General features: G+C 50.4%; 1 protein-coding gene across 9 annotated transcripts in view; it reads right to left on the bottom strand.

Moving 5' to 3' along the window:
• Window positions 1-20,340, bottom strand: part of VWA5B1 (von Willebrand factor A domain containing 5B1) — a 63,053-nt gene that overhangs the window by 2,482 nt on the left and 40,231 nt on the right. For 3 of the 9 annotated variants that reach the window (XM_084963135.1, XM_021095476.2, XM_084963134.1), the window contains exons 13-21: window positions 19,035-19,218; window positions 18,015-18,205; window positions 13,486-13,687; window positions 12,700-13,014; window positions 10,612-10,749; window positions 9,230-9,361; window positions 6,066-6,135; window positions 5,435-5,552; window positions 3,346-3,919 (exon numbers count right to left, since the gene is read on the bottom strand). In XM_084963135.1, coding sequence (XP_084819261.1) covers window positions 3,425-3,919; window positions 5,435-5,552; window positions 6,066-6,135; window positions 9,230-9,361; window positions 10,612-10,749; window positions 12,700-13,014; window positions 13,486-13,687; window positions 18,015-18,205; window positions 19,035-19,218 — 1,845 coding nt within the window. In that variant the 3' untranslated portion in view covers window positions 3,346-3,424. Of the gene's footprint in view, window positions 1-903; window positions 1,271-2,042; window positions 2,204-3,345; window positions 3,920-5,133; window positions 5,334-5,434; window positions 5,553-6,065; window positions 6,136-9,229; window positions 9,362-10,611; window positions 10,750-12,699; window positions 13,015-13,485; window positions 13,688-18,014; window positions 18,206-19,034; window positions 19,219-20,340 lie in introns of those variants that run through there. The other 6 variants (XM_084963138.1, XM_084963136.1, XR_014807178.1 and 3 more) reach the window with 6 other exon arrangements.

The raw sequence follows: 20,340 nt of genomic DNA, 5'->3' as shown, positions 1-20,340 counted from the left end.
AGGCGCTCAAAAAAGGCTTTTTTTTCCTCTTTGTTTTTGGCCGCCCCAAGACATAGAGAGTTCCCCAGCCAGGGATCAAATCTGAGGTGCAGTTGCGACCTACGCCGCAGCAGGAACTACTCAGTAAAGGCTTTTTTTTTTTTTTTTTTCCTTCTTTCTTTCTGGGGCCACACCTGCAGCCTATGAAGTTTCCATGCCAGGGGTGGAATCAGAGCTGCAGTTGTCGGCCCACGCCACAGCCACAGCCACACCAGATTCAGCTGCATCTGTGACCTACACTGCAGCTTGCAGGAACATTGAATCCCTAGCCCACTGAGGGGGGCCAGGGATCGAACCTGTATCCTCATGGACACTAGTTGGGTTCTCAATCGACTGAGCCACAGCAGGAACTCCAGCTTTCTGAATGTGAGTGCCCAAAGAACCTGAAGGAAATCAGACCAGCATTTTCCCAATGGAATAACCTGGGAAAAGACTTTCTAAATCACCTCCTAGACACTGACAATGCACGTTTACATCCTCCTGACTTCAAGAAATCTGTCTTCCTAGTGTTTCCCCAACATATTTGACCTCTGGACAGTTTCTCATGAATTGCTAATGTATATCTCAACCAAGGAACAGCGCTGGAAATGCTGATCTAGTGTCATCTCGTCCTTTTACAAAAGATGAAATGGGGCCCAGAGAAAGCATGCAACTTGCCAAAAGTCACACAGCATACTAGTGGTGGAATTTAGACCAGCACTGAAATTCCCCAGCTCTCAGCTCAGTACTCTTTCCAATAAAGGCCAGGCTTTGTGGGAGAGTGCTATAAAGCATCTGTACCCTCCTGTGCATCCAGGCAGGGCACAAACATCCATCTGCATGACCTAGAAAGCAAGGGCTAGGTTAGCAAAGAATCCAGATTAATCCAAATCAATTCTGGTTGCAGGGGCTTCAGTTCACCTTTGGAACCACTTTAGCTTCAATGCATGTGCTAGTTACCTAAGATTCTTCTCTCTCCTTTAAAGCAAGTCCCTTTGGTTCTCAGCTTGGCAGTTCTGGAGGCAGATTCTTGAAACTGCATGTTCTTTTAATACCGCTGAAGTTCTTTTAAAAAATGTCCCTTATCCAGATGTCCCCCAAAGCCCTTGGTTTATCTGAAATCAGGAGGATTTGTTTCTCTGCCTCTCTGGGTGCTGGGCAGGGGAACCAGGGTGAAGTCAGCAACTTGCTTGTGCATCTAAGTTGTCCATGGTTCCAGAAGCTGCTACCAGGGCAGGGTCTGAGGTGGCTCCTTGGAGAAAGGGGTTGCGATTACTGCCCTGCTAGGTTTCTCAGTTCCTCCTTCCAGGGCTCTTGGTAGCACTGGTTTTACACTGGGCAGGTGCTGGACCACCTGAGCCCCGGTCATTATCCACAGAGCTTGGAGACCCCGAATCAGGTTAAGCAGGAGGCTGGCCAGCCCAGTCCAACCTGGTCATGTTAGGAGGAGGAAAGAGGCCCAGAAGGCACATGGCACTTGTTCAAGGTCACAGAGACAATCAGAGCAAGTCCATGGTCACTGAGAGGGAGACCTCTCAGAGGCAGAGAATCTGGGAATATCAGAGCAGAGGGAATGCCCCGCTTCAGGGCACCTAGAGAGGGGAACTCACTTGCCCAAACTAGTGCCAGGCATTTCAACTCTTGGCTTGACAGTATTTCCATTCGTGGTGGCACAGGGGAGGACCATGGTCTAGCATAAAAGCCTCAAGCCCTCATCCTTCTTGGTCAGGTAACCGCCTGGCTGGATTCCTCCCCAGATAGTGGGACTGAACAGAACAGTCAGCCAAGCTGATGGGACTTGATATAAAGTCTCCGGCCCTTCCCCTCCCTGGGGGATGGAGCACAGCCTCAGAAGGCTGGTGAGCTGAAAGCCCCTCCTGGGAGATTTTGCAGCACAGCAGCAGGGCAGGGCCAGGCTTTGCTGGGGGTGGGTGGTGTTTGGTGAGGGATACCACATCCTGGCGGGGCTGCCTTTTCTCCACACCCAATGCGTGTTCAGCTGACAATCCCCTTCTCTCACTCACCCCCTGCTGAAGACTGGCCATTTCTTGAGTCTTCATGCGGCCTCATGAAGGTGTTTGATCCATGGGGTCCTCCAGATCTCCCCAAAGGGGAACATCTGGCAGGGGCTTCGTGCCAGGGCCCTGGGGCCAGAAAGGACCCCTTGATGAGAAGAGGTTAAGACCTTGGAGAGGGGGTTGGGGGAGGGTGTGGATTCAGCCTGGGGTCCGAAGCCGATGGGCTTCCTCCATGAGGTCCAGACCCACCTCCAGGGGAGTCTGCTGGGCAGAGGTGACTGGGCCCCAGTTACTTGGGAATCTGAGGCTGGGACACACCTATCCCCACAAGGCACACAAGGTGGGCCTGAGATAGGGACGTCCCCAGGAGCTCGCAGCTTTGAAGCTTCAAAATTCAACTCATTGACTAAATCACGGCGCCCAGCTCAAGCTGCCATCCCCAAATGCACTGCAGCCAAGGGTGGTTCTCTGTTGCAGAGACACGCCACCCACCCGGCCCCAGTGTGCAGGAGAGGGCCCCCACTATCCCAGAATGCAGCTGACACAGGGTGTCTCTCTAGCCCCTCAACACAAGACAGAGTTTGCATTATGCAATTCCTGACAGCTTGTAAATTACTTAAGGTGTCCTCTGGTTTCTTCACTGACTTTTGTGACCATGTCTCTTCTTTGGGGGACTATTTTTTAACAGATTGCGGCTTAGTTCTAATGTCTCGGCTTGCAGGGTGCCTCCTCTTGTCCTGCCTACCTCCTCTTCTTAGACAGAAGTCGCAAATCGTGTCCAGAACCCCACCAATACATACGAAGGGTTTCCAAGCCAAAGGGAAAGTTCCCCGGGTGAGTCCTGCAAAGTGCTGGGCAAGTTGGCTCTCCAGGCAGTTCGGAAGAGGGATTTAGAGTCCTGGACTGTCACCATGGAGGCAAGAGCCTAGCCCACAATGCAGCTGGCAGAGGTGGTTTCCCCCTGCCTAGATGCAAGCTTGCACGTGGGGTTGCTTTCAGGCTTGGGGTCGGCTCATCCATCCTTTATCTGCGGCGGGCACTGCTCAGGTGATCCTCCTCCAGAGAGAACTCGGGCTTAAACTGCATTCTCTCTCCCACCCCACAGGGGCAGTGAATCCCTCAGCTCCCTGGATGTCCAGGCAGAAAGGAACCTTTGAACGTTCTAGAGCTCTAGTTCCTCACCTCACCAGTTATTATACAGGTGGGGAGGCGGAGGCCCAGAAGGGAGGGAAGGTACTGGCCTAACGTGGCAGTTAGGTGGTAGCCAAGTTGCATTGAGCCCAGGCCTCCTGATTCCAATCCAGGGCTCTTTCTAGCAAGCGGTGTATTGGCTACAGTTTCCAGGGGTTCCCTCCCTCTCCCCCTGCCCTGCCCGCCTCCTTCCCGCACTACACATAATTCGGGTGATAGCAGAGCATATTGAACTCCAGGTTCTCGTCCCAGTGTCGCAGGAGCACGAACAGCTGGCGGGCGGCAGCCTTGAGCGTGCCCCGCGTGCGGCCCTCGGGCACCTCCTGTTGCTCCAGCCACGAGCTGGCCTTGGCCGCCACCAGCTCCCACTCAACAAAGTAGGAGGCAGAGCTGTGCTCCAGCCAAGCCAGTGCCACCACTGTGGCCCACAGCTTCCCCGTGTGCTCTGTCATAGCCCCAGGCTCCCAGCCCGGCTTGCCCTCAGCCAGAGGCTCTGGGGAGCAGCTGTCACAGGAGGAGTGCCGAGGTGAGCGGCTGGTGCATATCTGAGGACCTGGGCACTGGCGGGTGGTGAGGGACACTCGGTGGCAGGTGAAGGGCGAGGTCCACTTGAGCTTCTCCATGGGGATGCCGATGGCCTCGCAGAAGGCTTGGTCGAGCAGGAAGGCTCCCGAGGCCAGCTGCAGAGACACCTGTGTGTGGGGCAGCCCCTCAGTGGGCCTCAGACTTTCTCGCCCGTGGAGCCCCAGGCCGTGCCAAAGTCTGGGTGCACACAACCCGCCCGTTCATCTCGCCAACTTGCCCCACCTACCTAGGGACCACGGGGTACACAGCCCAGCTGAGCATTGCCATGCTCTGTCCCATTGGTACTTTGCTGATAACTGCCCAAGCCCATCTCAACATCTTCTCTCCAAACCAGCCTCCTGTCCTGGGCAGGTGGGCCTGGATCAGCCACTGGGACTCTCCAGGGCCATCCAGCGGACTCTGGGTGGCTCGCCAACCCCATCTTCCCCCCACACCAGTCAGTTTCCAAGTCCTAAAAGGTCCACTTGCTGAACAGCTCTGCAATCCACCACCTGCCACTTCATGTCGTTGCTGCCTCTCCTTTCCTCCCTTGCCCTCCCCCCATCTTTCCTGCACCCTGAGGGGTCTCTGTAAGGCCATGTCCCTCTTCGAAGGCCATCAGCTCAGCGGTTTCCATTTTTTTCTCCTAGAATAAATCCAAGCTCTGATTTCCAAAGTGCTAATTCATCCTTGACTCTTCCTTCCCCCACCTCATTCTCAAGCCCCTAAGCTTGCCCTCCTTTCTAAGCTACTGGCCACAACTCCTCACCTCTTCAGGTCTTGACTTACCTATTACATTCCTTAAGAAGTCCTGCTTCATTCCTCCATGACCTCAAGCCTCCCCCCCCCATTCCCCTCCCACGCCCTACAGCCCCGCCCTGTGGACTTGACCTGTCACAATGCCCGACCATCAGAATTGCCTGATTCCTTAGGGATGTCCCAACTAGACACTTAGTGCCTGAGTTCAGCGACTATGTTCACCTAGTTCAAGGTTGTCTTGCAGGGTCTACCACTGTTCCTGGCTCAACACATCCTTGCGGATTCAATCCATGCCCTCTGCTCTGTGGTCCAGGATATTTGGAAACCTACAGCGACACGGACCACCTACAGTGACAGGGACTGGAGCTGGACAGTGAAGCTCAAACCATGTCCTTCTAGCACCTCCTGATCCCTAGCCCCATGGGGCCCCAGCTGGGGCAGGGCCAGGCTCCCTTGCTCCTCAATTCAGAGACACCGGCTCCCGGCCTGGGCTTCTCACCCCGCCCTGCATGCTGGAGCTTCTTCAGAACCACTTGCTAAACTCAGTGCATGTCCCCAGGGTGTTCAGTTCACTCACTTGTGAGTCATTTCAAGGATTATTTTTATGTGCTGAAACACACACACATAGGTGGCAGAATAGACGGCAAAATTCCCGTGAATTTTTAAAGCAAAGACAGCAGATGCAAAGAATTTTTGTGGTGCTGGTGCTGGCTTCTGATAATACGCCTGGACCCGGGGTGGGTGGGTGGGGGGTCCTCAGGCCGACCTCCTCTGCCCTGCAGGCTAAGTGGGAAGGTCTAGGTCCTCTTCCCTTTGGGGAGGGGGAGGGGTGGGCGGCCCCCTGGCTGAGTCAGGGGCAGAGGTCGGGGGTCTGGGGCACTCACCAGCGGGATGTAGTCGAAGCTCTGGCTCCCGGAGGCTGACTCTGGAGCCTTGGTCAGTGGCTTGCCCAGGAAGCCCTTGGCTGCTCTCGTCAGCAGCCTGGACTTGTTGAGATTCAGCCTGTGTGGGTGGAGCCGAGAAAGAGGGGCCACTGCTGCCTCGGTAGTGTCCCTGGTTAGTGCCCCCCCACCTCCCAAGCCCACTCAGGAGCCTCCCAAAGTCAGGGCCAGAGGGATCTGACAGGTGGCCTCCTTCAACCCCCTCATTGGACAGCTGGAAAAACTAAGCCCCGGGGGAGGTCACTTCCCCTGGGGGCATGTACAGAGTTAGCAGCAGCCTGGGCAAGGAGTGTGGCAGGGGTCTTTTGGGGACCCTCTTTGATAGCATGTTCTTGTTGAACCCAGTGGTTGGACAGCCTCAGGCCAGCCCTCCTGGAGGACTTGCATTTGCAGAGAGGCCCATGGGAGAACCATCATGTGACACCTGGAGACAGTGGTGCTTCCAGGCAGGGGGCCCTTCCTGATGCCCTTCAGGTGGCTCATTTTTGTGTAAATGTCCCACTGGGCCTGCCTTTGGCCTTCTGAGCCAGGAATCGTGGCGGTGGGGCAAATTCTCTACGGAAATCCCACATACCTGGATCCAAAGAGTGTCTCTGAGGCTTTCAAAGAAGAAAGGGAATTGGTGGCCAGACCATGCAGGGGACCTGGAGAGGCACAGAATGACAATTAGGGCCTGAGAGATGACTCTGTCCAACTGCTCACTGCCTGGCTGGGGAAACAGAGGCCCAGAGAGGGGCAGGGCTTGCCAACATCCCTGGGGATCTGAGCTAATGGTTAGGCTGCAAGGCTGTTTCTGACCCCGTTTATAAGGAGAGGGATGAAATATGTTGAGTGTAAAGAAGCAGGCCTGGAGTTCCCGTTTTGGCTCAGTGGGTTAAGAACCAACTAGTATCCATGAAGAGGGGGGTTCGATCCCTGGCCTGGCTCCGCAGGTTAAGGTTAGGGCGTTGCCACAAGCTGTGGCATAGGTTGCAGATGTGGCTCAGATCCCGCGTTGCTGTGGCTGTGGCTGTGGCGTAGGCCGGCAGCTGTAGCCCTGATTCAGCCCCTAGCCTGGGAACTTCCATATTGGGAAGCCTGATTCCTGGCCTGCCTCTGTCACCAACTTGCTGTGTGACCTGGGGCAAGTCACTTCACCTCTCTGAGTCTCAGTTTCCTCATCTTTAAAGTTGGGGATACTCCTATTTATCTCGCATGGGGCTGTTTTGAGGAATAAATGAACCACCAAGGACTTCGTTGGGTGAAGACACTCTCCTGGCCCAAAGATAAATCACTGTTTTAATTAGAGAGAGAGCTGGTGACCATCCGCTCAGCTGCAGGAGGCGTGTACTTCTCACGGCCTGGGGTCGTGTTCTCCCTGAAGGGCACAGTGGGGTTTTCCTCCAGGTCTACAACAGAGGAAGCCAGTGAGACCCCAGCTGCCCAGCCTGGTCCCTCGACTTCTCACCCCACTTCCCCCGCCCCGCCCTACCCGAGGAGAGTGCTGGTCTGAATCCACAGTACCTGGAAAAGGGCTGGGAGAGCAAGGTCAGGGTTCCCATCTGCTTGGATGGGCCTCCATCTCCCAAAGACACTACCAGGCTCCAACATAAGAGCTGGACACGGAGTTCCCGTCGTGCCTCAGCGGTTAGCAACCCCGATTAGCATCCATGAGGATGCGGGTTTGATCCCTGGCCTCACTCAGTGGGTTAAGGATCCAGCATTGCTGCAAGCTGTGGTGTAGGTCACAGACACGGCTTGGATCCCGAGTTGCTGTGGCTGCAGCGTAGGCTGGTGGCTACAGCTCCGCTTCGACCCCTAGCCTGGGAACCTCCATATGCCACAGGTGTCTAAAAAAACAAAAAGGCCAAAAAATAAATAAACAAATAAGGAAGAGTTGGCCATGCCTGGGTTCACTTCCTCACTCCCCCAGGGACTAGCTGGCCCTGGGGAAAGTTACCTCCTTTATAAGTTTCAGTTGCAAGTTGGGGTAGTACTGATCTGTGTTGTTGTAAAGATTAAATGAGATCTACACAGACGGTACTTAGTGCCTGGCCCAAGGTAAGGGCTCAATAAATCCCAGAGTTACAGACCCAGCAGGGAATCGGGAGCAGGTAGGGACCTGAGGGTTGGGGCTGGGGGTGGAGGAAGAGACAGGTTCATGCCAGTTTTCCAGGAGGCACCAGAACATGGCAGCCACCTGTCTGAGGGCTCCAAGCCTCAAGTTCCCCATCTGCCAAGTGGGGATAATAATTGCACATAGTTTGTTCAAAATGTGTCACTGGGGTGGTTATTCTTCTGATTATTATTTCTAGGACTGGAGAGTGATGGGCAATACACCGTAAAGGAACGATCCAAATTATGGCAAGAGCTTCATGCACAGATATGTTCCACAAAGCCTGGCTCCCCTCTGAGACCATCAGTAGCTCTGTGAGGGCAAGAGGCTCCGTTTATCACTGGGCACTCTGGGGACAGCACAACCTGTGACTGAACCAGTGACTGAATGACAGAGGCAGCCAGCAGGCAAAGGGTATGGTGGTTAATGAACCTCATGGCCTCTGGAGCCAGACACAGCCTGGCTCTGCCATGCATTTGCTGTGTGACCTTGTGTAAATCACTCGACCTCTCTGAGCCTCAGTTTCCTCATCTCTTGATATGGAAAATAAGAGAAACTCTCTCAGATGGGTGTGAGGAGTCATAGATAATTAAAGTGGTGCTGGCATATAGAAGACTCTCCGTGAGTGTTAGCCAGTGTCATCTCTGGGGAGGGAAAGGGCTTGGGACAGACTAAGAGTTTAGACATCACATACACTGGGTGTGAATCAGAGACAACTGAAAAGAAGGAATGTGTGGTTCTGATGGAAATCATGGCCCACCAAGAGCTGGGCTATGGAGAAGGGAAAAGATAGACCAGAAGTTTCCTCTAGACTGAGAGCCTAGTCTGGCTCGGGGCTAAGGCAGGTTCCCCTTGGGTTTGGAGGCTCTGGGGGACCAAGGAGTTGGCAGAACTCCTTAATTCTGAAGAGATCTTCCTAGAGATTTCCATACCCACCACCACGGTCCCTTTTTTTAAAGCCATCAATGTCTGTGAGCACTTTCTAATCCCTCAGGTAAGACACTGCTGTGATCTGGGTGTCAGGGCTAGGGGCCAGGTGGGACCTCTGATGTCCTTTCCATGCACGGAAGAAGGCAGGAGACCCTCGTGGTACATCTGAGGGCGTGTAGGAAGGGGTTAGGACTAGTGCAGCAGTTAGGCTGTCTTTAGCAGGACAAAATGTCACCAAATGGTCAAGGCATGGGTCTTCAAGGACCCAAGATGCAGGCACAATGAAATCAGATGAAGGTGGAGAGGAAGATTTTGTGAATCCTGGAAGAAGCACTGGGACCCAAACAGATGGAATTGCTTCTTTGCTTTTTCCCTATTTATTAGGTTTCCTGGCCTTTGGTGCTTGGGAGGACTCAGAGGTTTGAGGCAAGGAACAGCCATAGGGACCGGTGGACCTTGAAAGGGGAGAGGTGGGGAATGGTGTGGACACATGGTGGGGGATGGTGTGGGCTGCCCTCTGGCTCCTGGTGGCTCTCCCAGCAAAGATATCTTCATGCCTATCTCAGGCCTCAGAGAGTCCAGGAAGCCTGGCCTTGTTCTAGCCCCATAAGGCCCAGAGTGAAAATCAGGGAGAGGCCTCTGGGGGCCTCGGACATGAGAGCGCAGTGACTCAGGGGCCCAGGCTTCAGAACATACCCCAGGCGGCTTCTTACTTAGGTTCTGAAATCTGCCATCTTCTGCTGCTGAGTCTTCCCCCAGCATGGTCTGGGACCGTCCGAAACCAGCAGAAGTGCCCCTCCACTGTTGGGTCAGGACCCGAGAGCTGGCCATCCGCGATGCAGCACCTTCACAAGGAGGGGAGAAGGGCTCAGCCCCTGCCTCTGCTTCCCCACCCAAAAAATAAAGGTAATAGTACCTTCTCTATAGAACTGTCTTGAAGATGAAATAATTTAACGTGTATAAGAGGGGAGGAGAGGCTCTTAGAAGCAGGGATGGGGGCAGATCAAGCAGGGGGTGGAGACCTGGGCTATGCCTATGTGTGCGTGTGTGCGCGTGCCTGCCTAAAGGGCTTTCTCATTGGCTGTTATGATGGTGATGGTCCCTGCCGTGGGCTACCTGCTGCTATTAAAACAAAATGATGGAAAGATACTTCCCACACCCATAGTTTTTAAGATATAGCACATCCTGGTATGATCCATTTAGTGCAAAATGAACTGTCTTTTGATTTCTCTACATGTGGATACCTGCAGAGAGAAGTCTGGAAGGATGGTCACACCAAGGAGGTAATTAGTGCTCATTTCTGGATGACTGTCAGTTCTAGTCACGTTTATTTGTTTTACATCTTTCTATATTTTCTATTTTTATTTGTTTTTTTTAATTGAAGGATAGCTGATTTACAATGTTGTCTTAATTTCAGGTGTACAGTAAAGTGATTCAGTCTATCTATGTATGTATGTATCTATCTATCTCTCTTTTTTAGATTCTTTTCCCTTATAGGTTAACTACAAAATACTGAGTATAGTTCCCTGTGCTATACAGTAAGCCCTTGCTGGTTATGTATTTTATATACAGTAGTGTGTGTCTGTTAATCCCAAACTCCTAATACCCCCCTAGGCACCCCCCCCCCCACTACTTTCCCCTTTGGTAGCCATGCATTTGTTTTCTATGTCTGTCGGTCAATTTCTGTTTTGTAAATAAGTTCATTTGTATCTTTAAAAAAAAAAAAAGATTTCACCTATAAGCGATATCCTATGATATCTTCATGAGCTTCACTTAGTATGAAAATCTCTAGGTTCATCCACGTCTTTCAGTATTTTAGAATTTTCTATAGTGAGCATATACCAATTGGAGAAACACAGTAAAGGCATATTCATTTAGCGGACAAAAGGAAGTGGGATGGTCTCACAGCCCTCTGCAGAGCAGGGGGACAGGGACTCGGGTGCCCGCCCCCCAGACAAACCATCTGCCAGGGCCTTTCAGCTTCTAGGCCCTTCCCTGCACCCCTTCCTGCAGGTCTGTGCTCCTCTGTATCCTAGTCCCCCTCCTCCCGCCCCCTTGGGGGCTGCTCGGCTCCCTGGCTGTGCACCTGCCTTACCAGAGTTGGGGTAGCCCACCACGGTGGGCAGGTAACAGCTCTTGCTGATGTCCACAGGCACGAAGGCTGTGAACTTACTGATGACATTGCAGGCCTTGCTGGTGTGGACAGCATTCACCTGGTAGCGGCGGCTGGACCCTGTGGAGGGAGAAGCTGGGGTCACTGTGTAGACTCGGAAAGTCCTCCCTGAGCTGGAAGTTCTGGAAGCTGGAAGGAGGGCTAGATCGGTGGCCCCATCTTTGAAATTAAATGAGTCCTTAAAGTTATCAACTTGCCATCAAGGAGATTAAAAAAAAACCAAAACAACTCTCAAGATTATTAGCCTCGGGAGTTCCCGTCGTGGCTCAGTGGTTAGCAAATCTGACTAGGAACCATGAGGTTGTGGGTTCGATCCCTGGCCTCACTCAGTGGGTTAAGGATCCGGCATTGCCGTGAGCTGTGGTGTAGGTTGCAGACGCTGCTCGGATCCCACGTTGCTGTGGCTACGGTGTAGACCAGCGGCTACAGCTCCGATTAGACCCCTAGCCTGGGAACCTCAATATGCTGCGGGTGCAGCCCTGGAAAAGACAAAAAAAAAAAAAAAGTTTATTAGCCTCCACCATCATTTCATAAAATAAGGACATTTTAATATAAAAGAGGCAAGACCTCAAGAACAAAAATGACAGTTACTTTCCTTAAATAACTTTAGTGTTATTTAAAAGAAAAAACACACAGACATTGAAAAACTTATGGTCTCCGGAGGAGACAGTTTGGGGGATGGGGGGATGTGCTTGGGTTGTGGGATGGAAATCCTGTGAAATTGGATTGTTATGATCATTATACAACTAAAAAAAAAAAAAAAAAGAAGAAGAAGAAAAGAAAAAAATAAAAAACAACTCAAATCTCTGTGTTGCCTATATTTTCTATTTTCATTTTGCAGCTGTCTGACGAGAATCTTACTGCAGGATTTCACAGATCTCCTGGCTGCATGGGGACCATTGGTCTGGCCCTTGGGGACAATCTTACAGAGACAACCAGAGAGGGATAGTGGGGAGCACAGGGTCACAGAGCAAGTTAGGAATGGACCTGAGATCAGGACTCAGGATGGTCTGACCCTAAAGCCCAGGCGCTTCCCACTGAGCAGGTAACCAATCTCCCTGGCATGAAGAGTGGACAAATGTCTTGTAAACCGTAAGATGAAGTGCTCATGGGAAGAAAAAATAATCTGTACGAAAATACAAATAATATCAAATAAAAACAATATCATATTACTGTACAAATAAAGCACAAACTATAACAAAGACTAGAAATTTTCTCTATTTATATCTATATCTCTCTGTTCTGCAAGTGCACTCCATCAAGATCCCAGGAATCCCTTTCTTAGGAAAGCTTGCCCCAATTCCTGAACTAAACTAGCCTCCCTGTCATCCCTGTTATACACTTTCTTGGATTCCTGTCTTTCTTTTTAATAGCACTTAGGACAAATGCCCTCACTGGTCCTCGCTCAATAAGTGACATATTGATGGGTGACTGAGCGGACCGGTTAGATCTAGGGGGTTCTGTGGGAAGGCAGGTGTGGTCCCAGCGAAGCAAGACTGGTGGAATAGGGAGGCCCCCACGGTTCTGTCTTCGGAGCCCTACAGGGGCGCTGCACAGAGAAGGCCTGGGAAGTGGGGAGGAGTGAGGGACCTGTAGCAGAGGGAAGGAGGGAGGAGAGGAGGGGACGGGTCAAAGGGTGGGCGTGGAGGGGTGAAGGAGCCCAGGGCTGGAGGAGAGAGGCTCTTTGAGGCGGGGGATGGGGGCAGATCAAGCAGGGGGTGGAGCCCTGGTGTGTGTGTGTGTGTGTGTGTGTGTGTGTGTGTGTTTATTGGGAGAGGGGGCCACTGGGGTAAAGGGAGGCACCTGGAGGCCACGATGGGGAGGGAGGCTGGAGCGCCTTGGAGCTTTAGGGTCAGACCATCCTGAGTCCCGATCTCAGGTTCTGGGGAGGGAAAGGCAGCGGGGAGAAGGAAGGGGTTGTAGCCAGTGGAGGAGGGCGGTCCCTGGGGGAAGGAAGCGGGAGGGGCATGGGGCGGGGCTACGAGGAGGAGGCGGGGCCGCGGCGCTCACCTTGCTCGATGTCGCCCTCGCGCTCCGCCAGCTGTTCGAAGTCGCGGATGATGGCGCGGGCCGCCAGGTGGTGGAAGGTCTCGCTCCACAGGTCGGCCTCTCGAGCGCTACCCTTCTCGGGGCCGGGAGGCCCCAGCTCAAAGCTCACCTCCCACTGCAAACGTTGGCTGTCGCGCAGGCCCTTGACCACAGCCTTGCCCCTCACAGGGCCTGGGGTGGCAGGCCTGCTGGGACTGGCCTGCTCTTCAGACTCGGCCAGGGGCTCCCAGTCCGAGGATGTCTCCGTCTCGAAGGAGGAGAGGTGATGGGACGGCTCTGCAGGGGGGCGGAAGGACAGTCTGAGCTGAAGGACAGCGGTCCCATCCTCAGGGGACATCATCCCTCCCCAGGACGCAGACACGCCTAAGCAAGGACAGTCGCCCACGCTCCGCCCCCAGGGAACACAAAACTCTTTTCTTAGGAGAGCAGGATTGGCCTGGGCTTGTCCCCTAGAGTAGGGTGGACCCACCTCTCAGGAACCCAGTATCTAAGGGGCCAGATTGGGGGGGGGGGGCGCTCACACACGGCAGGGAGGACAGAGCCTCACAGGCAGCCCATAGGACAGGTTGATTGGGAAAGAGGGGTTGGTGAGGGACTCTGGGATGGCTCCTCTGCCACAGCAGGTGCCCCCTATCCAGACACAAAAGCAGGTGCAGGCATCTGCCCTCCACCTGTCATCTGAAGCTAGGCTACAACCTAGGATTCCTCCCTGTCCCCAGTCAGGTCTTGGACCCTGAGGGCACTTACCCGGGTCCCCAGGGCTGCGGCTGTCTGAGGCAGGCTTGAGGCTGGACCCCAGATCCAGCTCTTTCAGGGGGCTCCAGATCTGGGTCTCTTGGCCAGAGGCTAGGAAAGGCTGGCAGCCTTGGGGCAGCAGAGAGGGCCTGCGGGCCCCTGGACCCCGGAGTTTGGGGCCCTGGCTCAGGTCCGCCCCACTGTTCAGCAAGGGCTAAGAAAGCAAGAGAAAGGGGAGGAGGCTGAGCTCCTGGTGGCTGCCCCCCTTCCCTCCACCCCCAGCCTTGGATCTTTCCCCAGGTACCCCAGCGCGCCTCCCGGAGAATTGCCCGGGCAATACCCACGGACACGTGACCCACCCACGCTCCACTACCCGTGAGAAACATCAACACAGATAATCCCAAACCATGGATAAAGTCCAAACCTCAGAAAACCATGGAAAATCACATACCATGGATAATATTCTAAACCCACTTTTTTTTTTTTTGGCTATAAAGATTAAAACTTTGTGTGTATGTTTGGTTATAATGATCAACTTTTCCCCTTATGTTTTCTCATATGTCATGCTTAAAAATTCTTTCCCAGTAAAAACAAATTCGTTCTAGGATTTTTGTGATTTTATTTTTGTTTGTTTAAATCTTCGATTCACAAAAAATTTATTTTGGTGTAAGAAAAGAAAAAACAGACTTTTCCTGATTTTCTGAAGAGTACAAATGTCAACACCAGTTACTGAATACAGTTCGTTCATGGAGTCCCTGTGTTTATCAATTCTTCACCTCTATCCAACAAAGCTGTCATGTACATTTGGTTTTATTTCTGGACTTTCTGTTCTGTTTTGAGGATTTAATCTGTCTCACGCTAGTGCAAAGCACTTCAAAAGGCAAGGAATAAACTGGGAAATATATCTGCATGACAAAGATCATTTTCAAGAAAATGCTCTAATAAATCACTGGGGCAGAGGAGCAGGGAGATAAACTCAATAGAGTAATGGGTTAAGAGCATCTGCAGGCAGTTCATAGAAAAAAATATTCTTTAAGCCTATAAAAAAATGCTCAGTCTCACGAGCACTGGTCTGAATTGAAATAAGATTCAGATGATTTTTTCCATCTTCCAGATTGGCAAATATTTCAACGTTTGATGACACCCATAGTTGTCATTGAGGAGACAGAGTTTCTCATAGACAGTTGATGGGACTCTGAGCTGATGCACACTGTGGGAGAACAATTTAGCAATGTGCTATCAACATTAAAAATGAACAAGTTCCTGGGAGTTCCCGTCATGGCGCAGTGGTTTAACGAATCCGACTAGGAACCATGAGGTTGAGGGTTCGATCCCTGGCCTTGCTCAGTGGGTTAAGGATCTGGCGTTGCCATGAGCTGTGGTGTAGGTCGCAGACGCGGCTCGGATCCCGCATTGCTGTGGCTCTGGTGTAGGCCAGCGGCTACAGCTCTGATTAGACCTCCATATGCCGCAGGAGCAGCTCAAGAAAAGGCAACAAGACCCCCCCCCAAAAAAAATGAACAAGTTCCTTTGACCCAGTGATTCTCCTTTTAGGAATATAATTCTGTGGTAATACACAAGGAGGCAAATATCCCTGTGCACATATTGTATATGTATCGTAATACTGTTTGTGAAAGTGAAAATCTGGAATTGTGTCCATCAATAGGGGCTGGTAAATATGTTGTGGTACATCCATGCAATGGAACCTACAAAGACCGAAATGAAAGAGGCAGCTTTTTCTATCCTGATATGGGAAGATGTCCAAGATAGCATTTATTTTAAAAAAGTCAATTGCAACTGCTCTGTATTTTGATTGTGATGTTACATGACTACATGCGTTGGTCATAACTCAGAGCTGTTCACCAAAAAGAGTAGTTTCATTGCATATAAAGAGTGAATTTAAAAGACCTTTAACAGAGTTTCTGTTGTGGCTCAGTAGGTTAAGAACCTGACAGAGTGTGTCTGTGAGGATGCGCTTTAATCCCTGGCCTCACCCAGTGGGTTAAGGATTCAGTGTTGCCACAAGCTGTGGCATGGTTCACAGATGTGACTCAGATCTGGTGTTGCTAAGGCTGCGGCATAGGCTAGCAGCTGAGGCTCTGATTTGACCCTTAGCCCAGGAACTTTTATATGGCATGGGTGTGGCTGTAAAGAGGGATGGCAAAAATAAAAAGACGTTTAAGGGGTGCCCTTGTGGCACAGCAGGTTAAGGATCTGGTGTTATCACTGCAGCAGCTCGAGTTGCTGCCATGGTGTGGGTTCATCCCTGGCCGAGGAACTTCCACATGCCAAGGGTACATTAAAAAAAAAAAAAAAAAAAAAAAAAAGACATCTAAAAAGTAAATTGAGGAGTTCCCTGGTGGCCTAGTGGTTAAGGATTTGGCATTGTCACTGCTCTGGCTGTGGTTTGATTCCTGGCCTGGGAACTTCTGCATACTGTGGGCATGGCCCCCCAAAAAGTAAATTGGGGAACAGTTTGTAAATGTGATTATTCAAAATATGCGTGTGTTGCCTAAGTGTGTTTTTGAGTGTCTGCTGGATTTTCTGGAAGGAAACATGCAAAACAATTGGGTTGGGGCCCGGAGGAAGGGGGCTTTTATTGTTATTTTATATTCAGCTGAACTGTTTAAGAGTTTTTATTGAGAATCCCGAATATAATTTACTTTTGTAATTAAAGAATATCAAATTAGTTAAAAATAAATTTTGTGCCTGGAAGGAGGAGGGAATGGGTGAGTAAAGGCACTTATAAGGTATAACAGAGAAAAAATGCCTCTTAGTTTTTAGACTAAGAGTTAACCACGAGGTCTTTTTCATCTGTCAAGGGCTTACTGGGAAGAGGACCATGCCTCCCTATCTGATGGGGGCTCCTTGGAACCCCCTGGAGACCGTCTCCTTCCTATTTCCTCTGGGCCTGAGGTTCTGAGGATGGTACAAGGGTATGAGACACAAAAGGAATTGGTCCCTCTTAGGATGGCCTTATTGGGAACAGGTGTCCATCCAAGGCTGCTGGGTCCCAGGGCATCCCTAACCCCTTTACCCCTTTAAATGGATTCCCCCCACCCTTGCCCCATCATCACCACCACACTGAGAAACAGATGATGCTGCTACAGTTTCCATAGCAACAGATGAGTCTAAAATTCAGCCCCCTTCACCCAACCATAGGCTGCAAGGAGTGTGTACCTGTGTATGGGTGTGCATACGTGAGCATTCATACAAGTGTGTTGGGAAGAATCAGATTGTGGAAGAAGCTGAGCAGGGGATGGGGAGAGATGACCAAAGATGGGCCAGAAATAAGCAGGAGAGAGGAGAAGCCAAGCTGCCCAGAGTTCTCACCAAGTAGAGTTGCATTTAAAGGACACCTATTGTATACCTGGTGCTTCACCAAGTACCTCATTTCTTATTAGTTGATGCCTTTAAGAATCCTCCACCTACATCTGTTGATGGTTGTTAGCTCAGTCATCTAACAAACTATTCATAGACTAAGAAACTGGGTCTCATAGAGGCTAAGAAATACGCCAGGGGAGCAGAGTCTGCTTGACTCCAAGGTCAGTGCCTTCCAACTGCATTGAGTGTCTAAGCACAGAGAAGAGCCTTCGGTGACAACGTGGCAATGTCTCCATTGTTGGGAAGCAGAGGGGGCTTATGTGTATGTGGAGGTTGGGGGGGTGGGGGTTATGGATGGGAGAGGCAGAGTGAAAGCTTGTTTTTACGGAACTGTAGACTCACAATAACAAAGCCCATTCTTAAGAAAATGGGACATAGCAAACAGATAATAGCAAACACCCATTTGATTGAGAACAGTATTTCTCGACCTGGTGATTTTGCCCCCGTCCCATGGGGACATTTGGCAGTGTTTGCAGACATTTTTGGTTGTCTTGATTGGGGATGGTAGTGTTACTGGCATCCAGTGGATAGAGGCCAGGGATGTTGCTCAAAATTCTATAAGGCACAGGACAGCCCCCTACAGCAAAGAATGACCATATCAAAAGTGGCTGTGAAACTGGTCCAAGTCGACATTGGATGGCTGACTCTGCTGTAGCCCTAACTTGAAGACGATCTCTGCCCTGGGTAAAACTCTTGGGATTTTCAGAAGGTGCTGAAGGTGGTAGAGAGGAGAAAGCAAGGGCTTTTGCAGGCAGGAGGTCCTAGGTTGCAATCTCCTGACTGGCTATGTGACCCTAGGTAAGTTACTTTAACTCTCTGATCCTCAATTTCCACATGTGTGCAGAGTGGGGGTTGTGAGGCCCCACATTTCCACCTTTGCAAGGGGTGCTGTAAAATCAAATGATAGTGTAGATGGCGGTGCATCTTGCCAAATGGGGAGTTCTATGAGCAGAGACTGGGTGATGTCACTGACCAATGGGTATTATTATTAGGAAGATGTCATTGGATGTCAGGCAGATGAAGATCCAGAAAAAGGAGAAAGACTGAATTCACTTCAGTGTAAGTTTTGGTCAAGCCCCATCCTTGTGGTTGAAGCAGGAGACATAGCTCTCCTCCAGCCATGCTCCTCCCAACTCGAATGTGCCCTGCTTGGGTACCTGCAAATCAATTTGCCACCGCGGAGCATCCAGGCTGGTCTTGTTGGTGAGGTCTTGGAGCTTGGCTTTTCGCAGTGGGTATCTCCTGGCAGCCGTTGTGGGGTCACTGGCCGTGGGGGCCCTTGGGGAGGGCTTGTGGTTGGTGATCTGGTTGGTGCTGTACGCCCGCCGTCGCTGGGAGAGGACTAGACCTGAGCAGGAGTGGTGACAGGGAAGCCATCAGAGTGGAGGACAGTGGGGAAAGAGAGGGGCTAGCATACCCCTTTCCTGCTTGGAAACTTGAGTTTTCCACTGCTTGCCTACTGAAATATGTGCTTCACTTCTCCTGGAATTCAAAGCCTTGCCTAACCAAGCCCTAACCTATCTACCCAGCTACTCTCATTTCTACTCGTTTTTCAAGGTGCTCCAAACATACCAGATGATTAACCAGTTGTGTATGTGTTTTCCAGGTGTCATACCTACATGTCTTTGCTCAAGTAGTTTCTGCTGCCTGGAATCTCCTCTCAATGCCCTCATTATATCTTTGTTAATATCCTCTACTAGATGTGCCCTTTCCTGAGATCCCCATGGTTTGTTAACCTTTCCTGTGGTCCATGTCACTCTACTTTCTGGCAGAGTTAAGGTCAACTGTATCTCCCTCACTAGATGGAAAGCTTCTGAAGGATAGGTGTCATGTTTCAATTATCTTTGCTTCCCACACTGCGCTCAGTACCTACTCTTAGTAGGTGATCAGTAAATACCCTCTGAATGGAAACTGACACCATAAAGAAGTTTTGGAGGAAGACAGATCTAGACTTACCTGTACTCTCTTTCAAGTTTCCTGAGCTTAGCCAAGTTGCTAGAATTCACCAAGTCTTAATTTCCTCATCTGTACCAATGATAAAATAGTGCCCACCTCCACAGCTGCTAACCATTCAATGAGAATGAATAAAGTGCTTAGGACATAGTAAGTGCTTAGTAAAATGTAGCAATCATGGCCTCCTTGGAAAAGGAAGTGAAAAGAAATGGCAGCAGACTAACCAGGATTGATGGTGGGGTCTCCACTGGATGGCTGGGTGTCTTTGGCTTGCCTCAGGCTGAAGGGTGCCCCCAAGCTCTTGGCACAATCTCCACTGTCTGGGCTGGGCCCCTCATCTTGTGAGTGGTAGAAGACAGAGCTGCCAGACTCCTGAGAGTGTAGCATGCTGTATCGTCTTCTCTTGTCCTGGAGGGAGAGAGATAAAAGAGGGCTTGGACTTGGGCTACTTGTAGGAAGGATGTCCAAAGGGCAGCAAGACGCATGAGAGGAGATGGTAGAGGTTCCACACTTGAAGAACTGGAATAATAGGAAAGTTTTTTTGCTTGCTTGGGGAATTTAGGGAGACTTCTGTTTAAAGGATGGTGAATGGAAGTGATTTTTCTGTATCATTACGTTGTTTATATTGTGAATTATATATTAAACTTAAAAAATGTAATTCTAAATGCTACTGCTGTCTCCAAATAGATAAGCAAAATTAGAAACATGAATCATCTGTCCCTTTCATTCCGTTCTCCATGATATAAACATATATAAAAATATAAGGGCTTTTGGGGGTCGTCTTACAAAAACTGAACCATACTACTGACATTTATCAGTAGCTGGAATTTTGCACTTAAAACATTTTGGAAATCTTTCATATCAACTCATTTAAACATGCAATATGCTACCACACCTTATTGTTAAGCATTCTCTTCATGGCTGCTTAGCTTTTGCCACCATAAAAATGCTATGCTCAATCCTTGGACATAAATCTATTGCATCACTTTTATTTTTGGTGTTTGATTCTTAGAAGATTCTTCTGGGTTGAAAAGTTATATAGTTCTAATTTCATTATTATTTCTAGATTGCCTCCCAGAAGGGCAAGTCATGTTTTCACCCTTTACCCAACAACTCTACTAGTAGCAGGAGAAAGCATTGCCAGTTTCATGGGTAAGAGAATGGATTTGATAGTCCCTGCTAGTAGTACGGTCTGTGGATGATCTGCTAGCTCCCAGACCCCCAAGAAAGGCCTAAACTATGCACAGTCCTGACCAGCATTGGCTGAGCATTTTCCCTCTGCAGCTGAACATTCTACTCTCCAAAACACATTTACCACTACTGACCATGGTTCTTAGAGATGCCATAAAAATTCCAAAATCTGGACATTTCAAATGAAATGTTAACTTATCTTGAAAGCTTGGAGAAACATTCCTGTGTGGTAAGTTTGTTAGAGCTGAGGAAGGGCCGACCATTTAGACAGGGTATGTGCTGTCCAGTTTACTATATTTCTCACCTCTCCTCTCTATGAACTCAGTGGCAATGGCTATC

The sequence above is a fragment of the Sus scrofa genome, chromosome 6 (assembly GCF_054392235.1).
Source record: "Sus scrofa isolate SSC_HxYL_T2T_F1_AM1 chromosome 6, Sscrofa_HxYL_maternal_Yorkshire_Landrace_v2.0, whole genome shotgun sequence".
Classification (NCBI taxonomy): domain Eukaryota; kingdom Metazoa; phylum Chordata; class Mammalia; order Artiodactyla; family Suidae; genus Sus; species Sus scrofa.
This window is presented reverse-complemented; position numbering and strand designations above follow the sequence as displayed.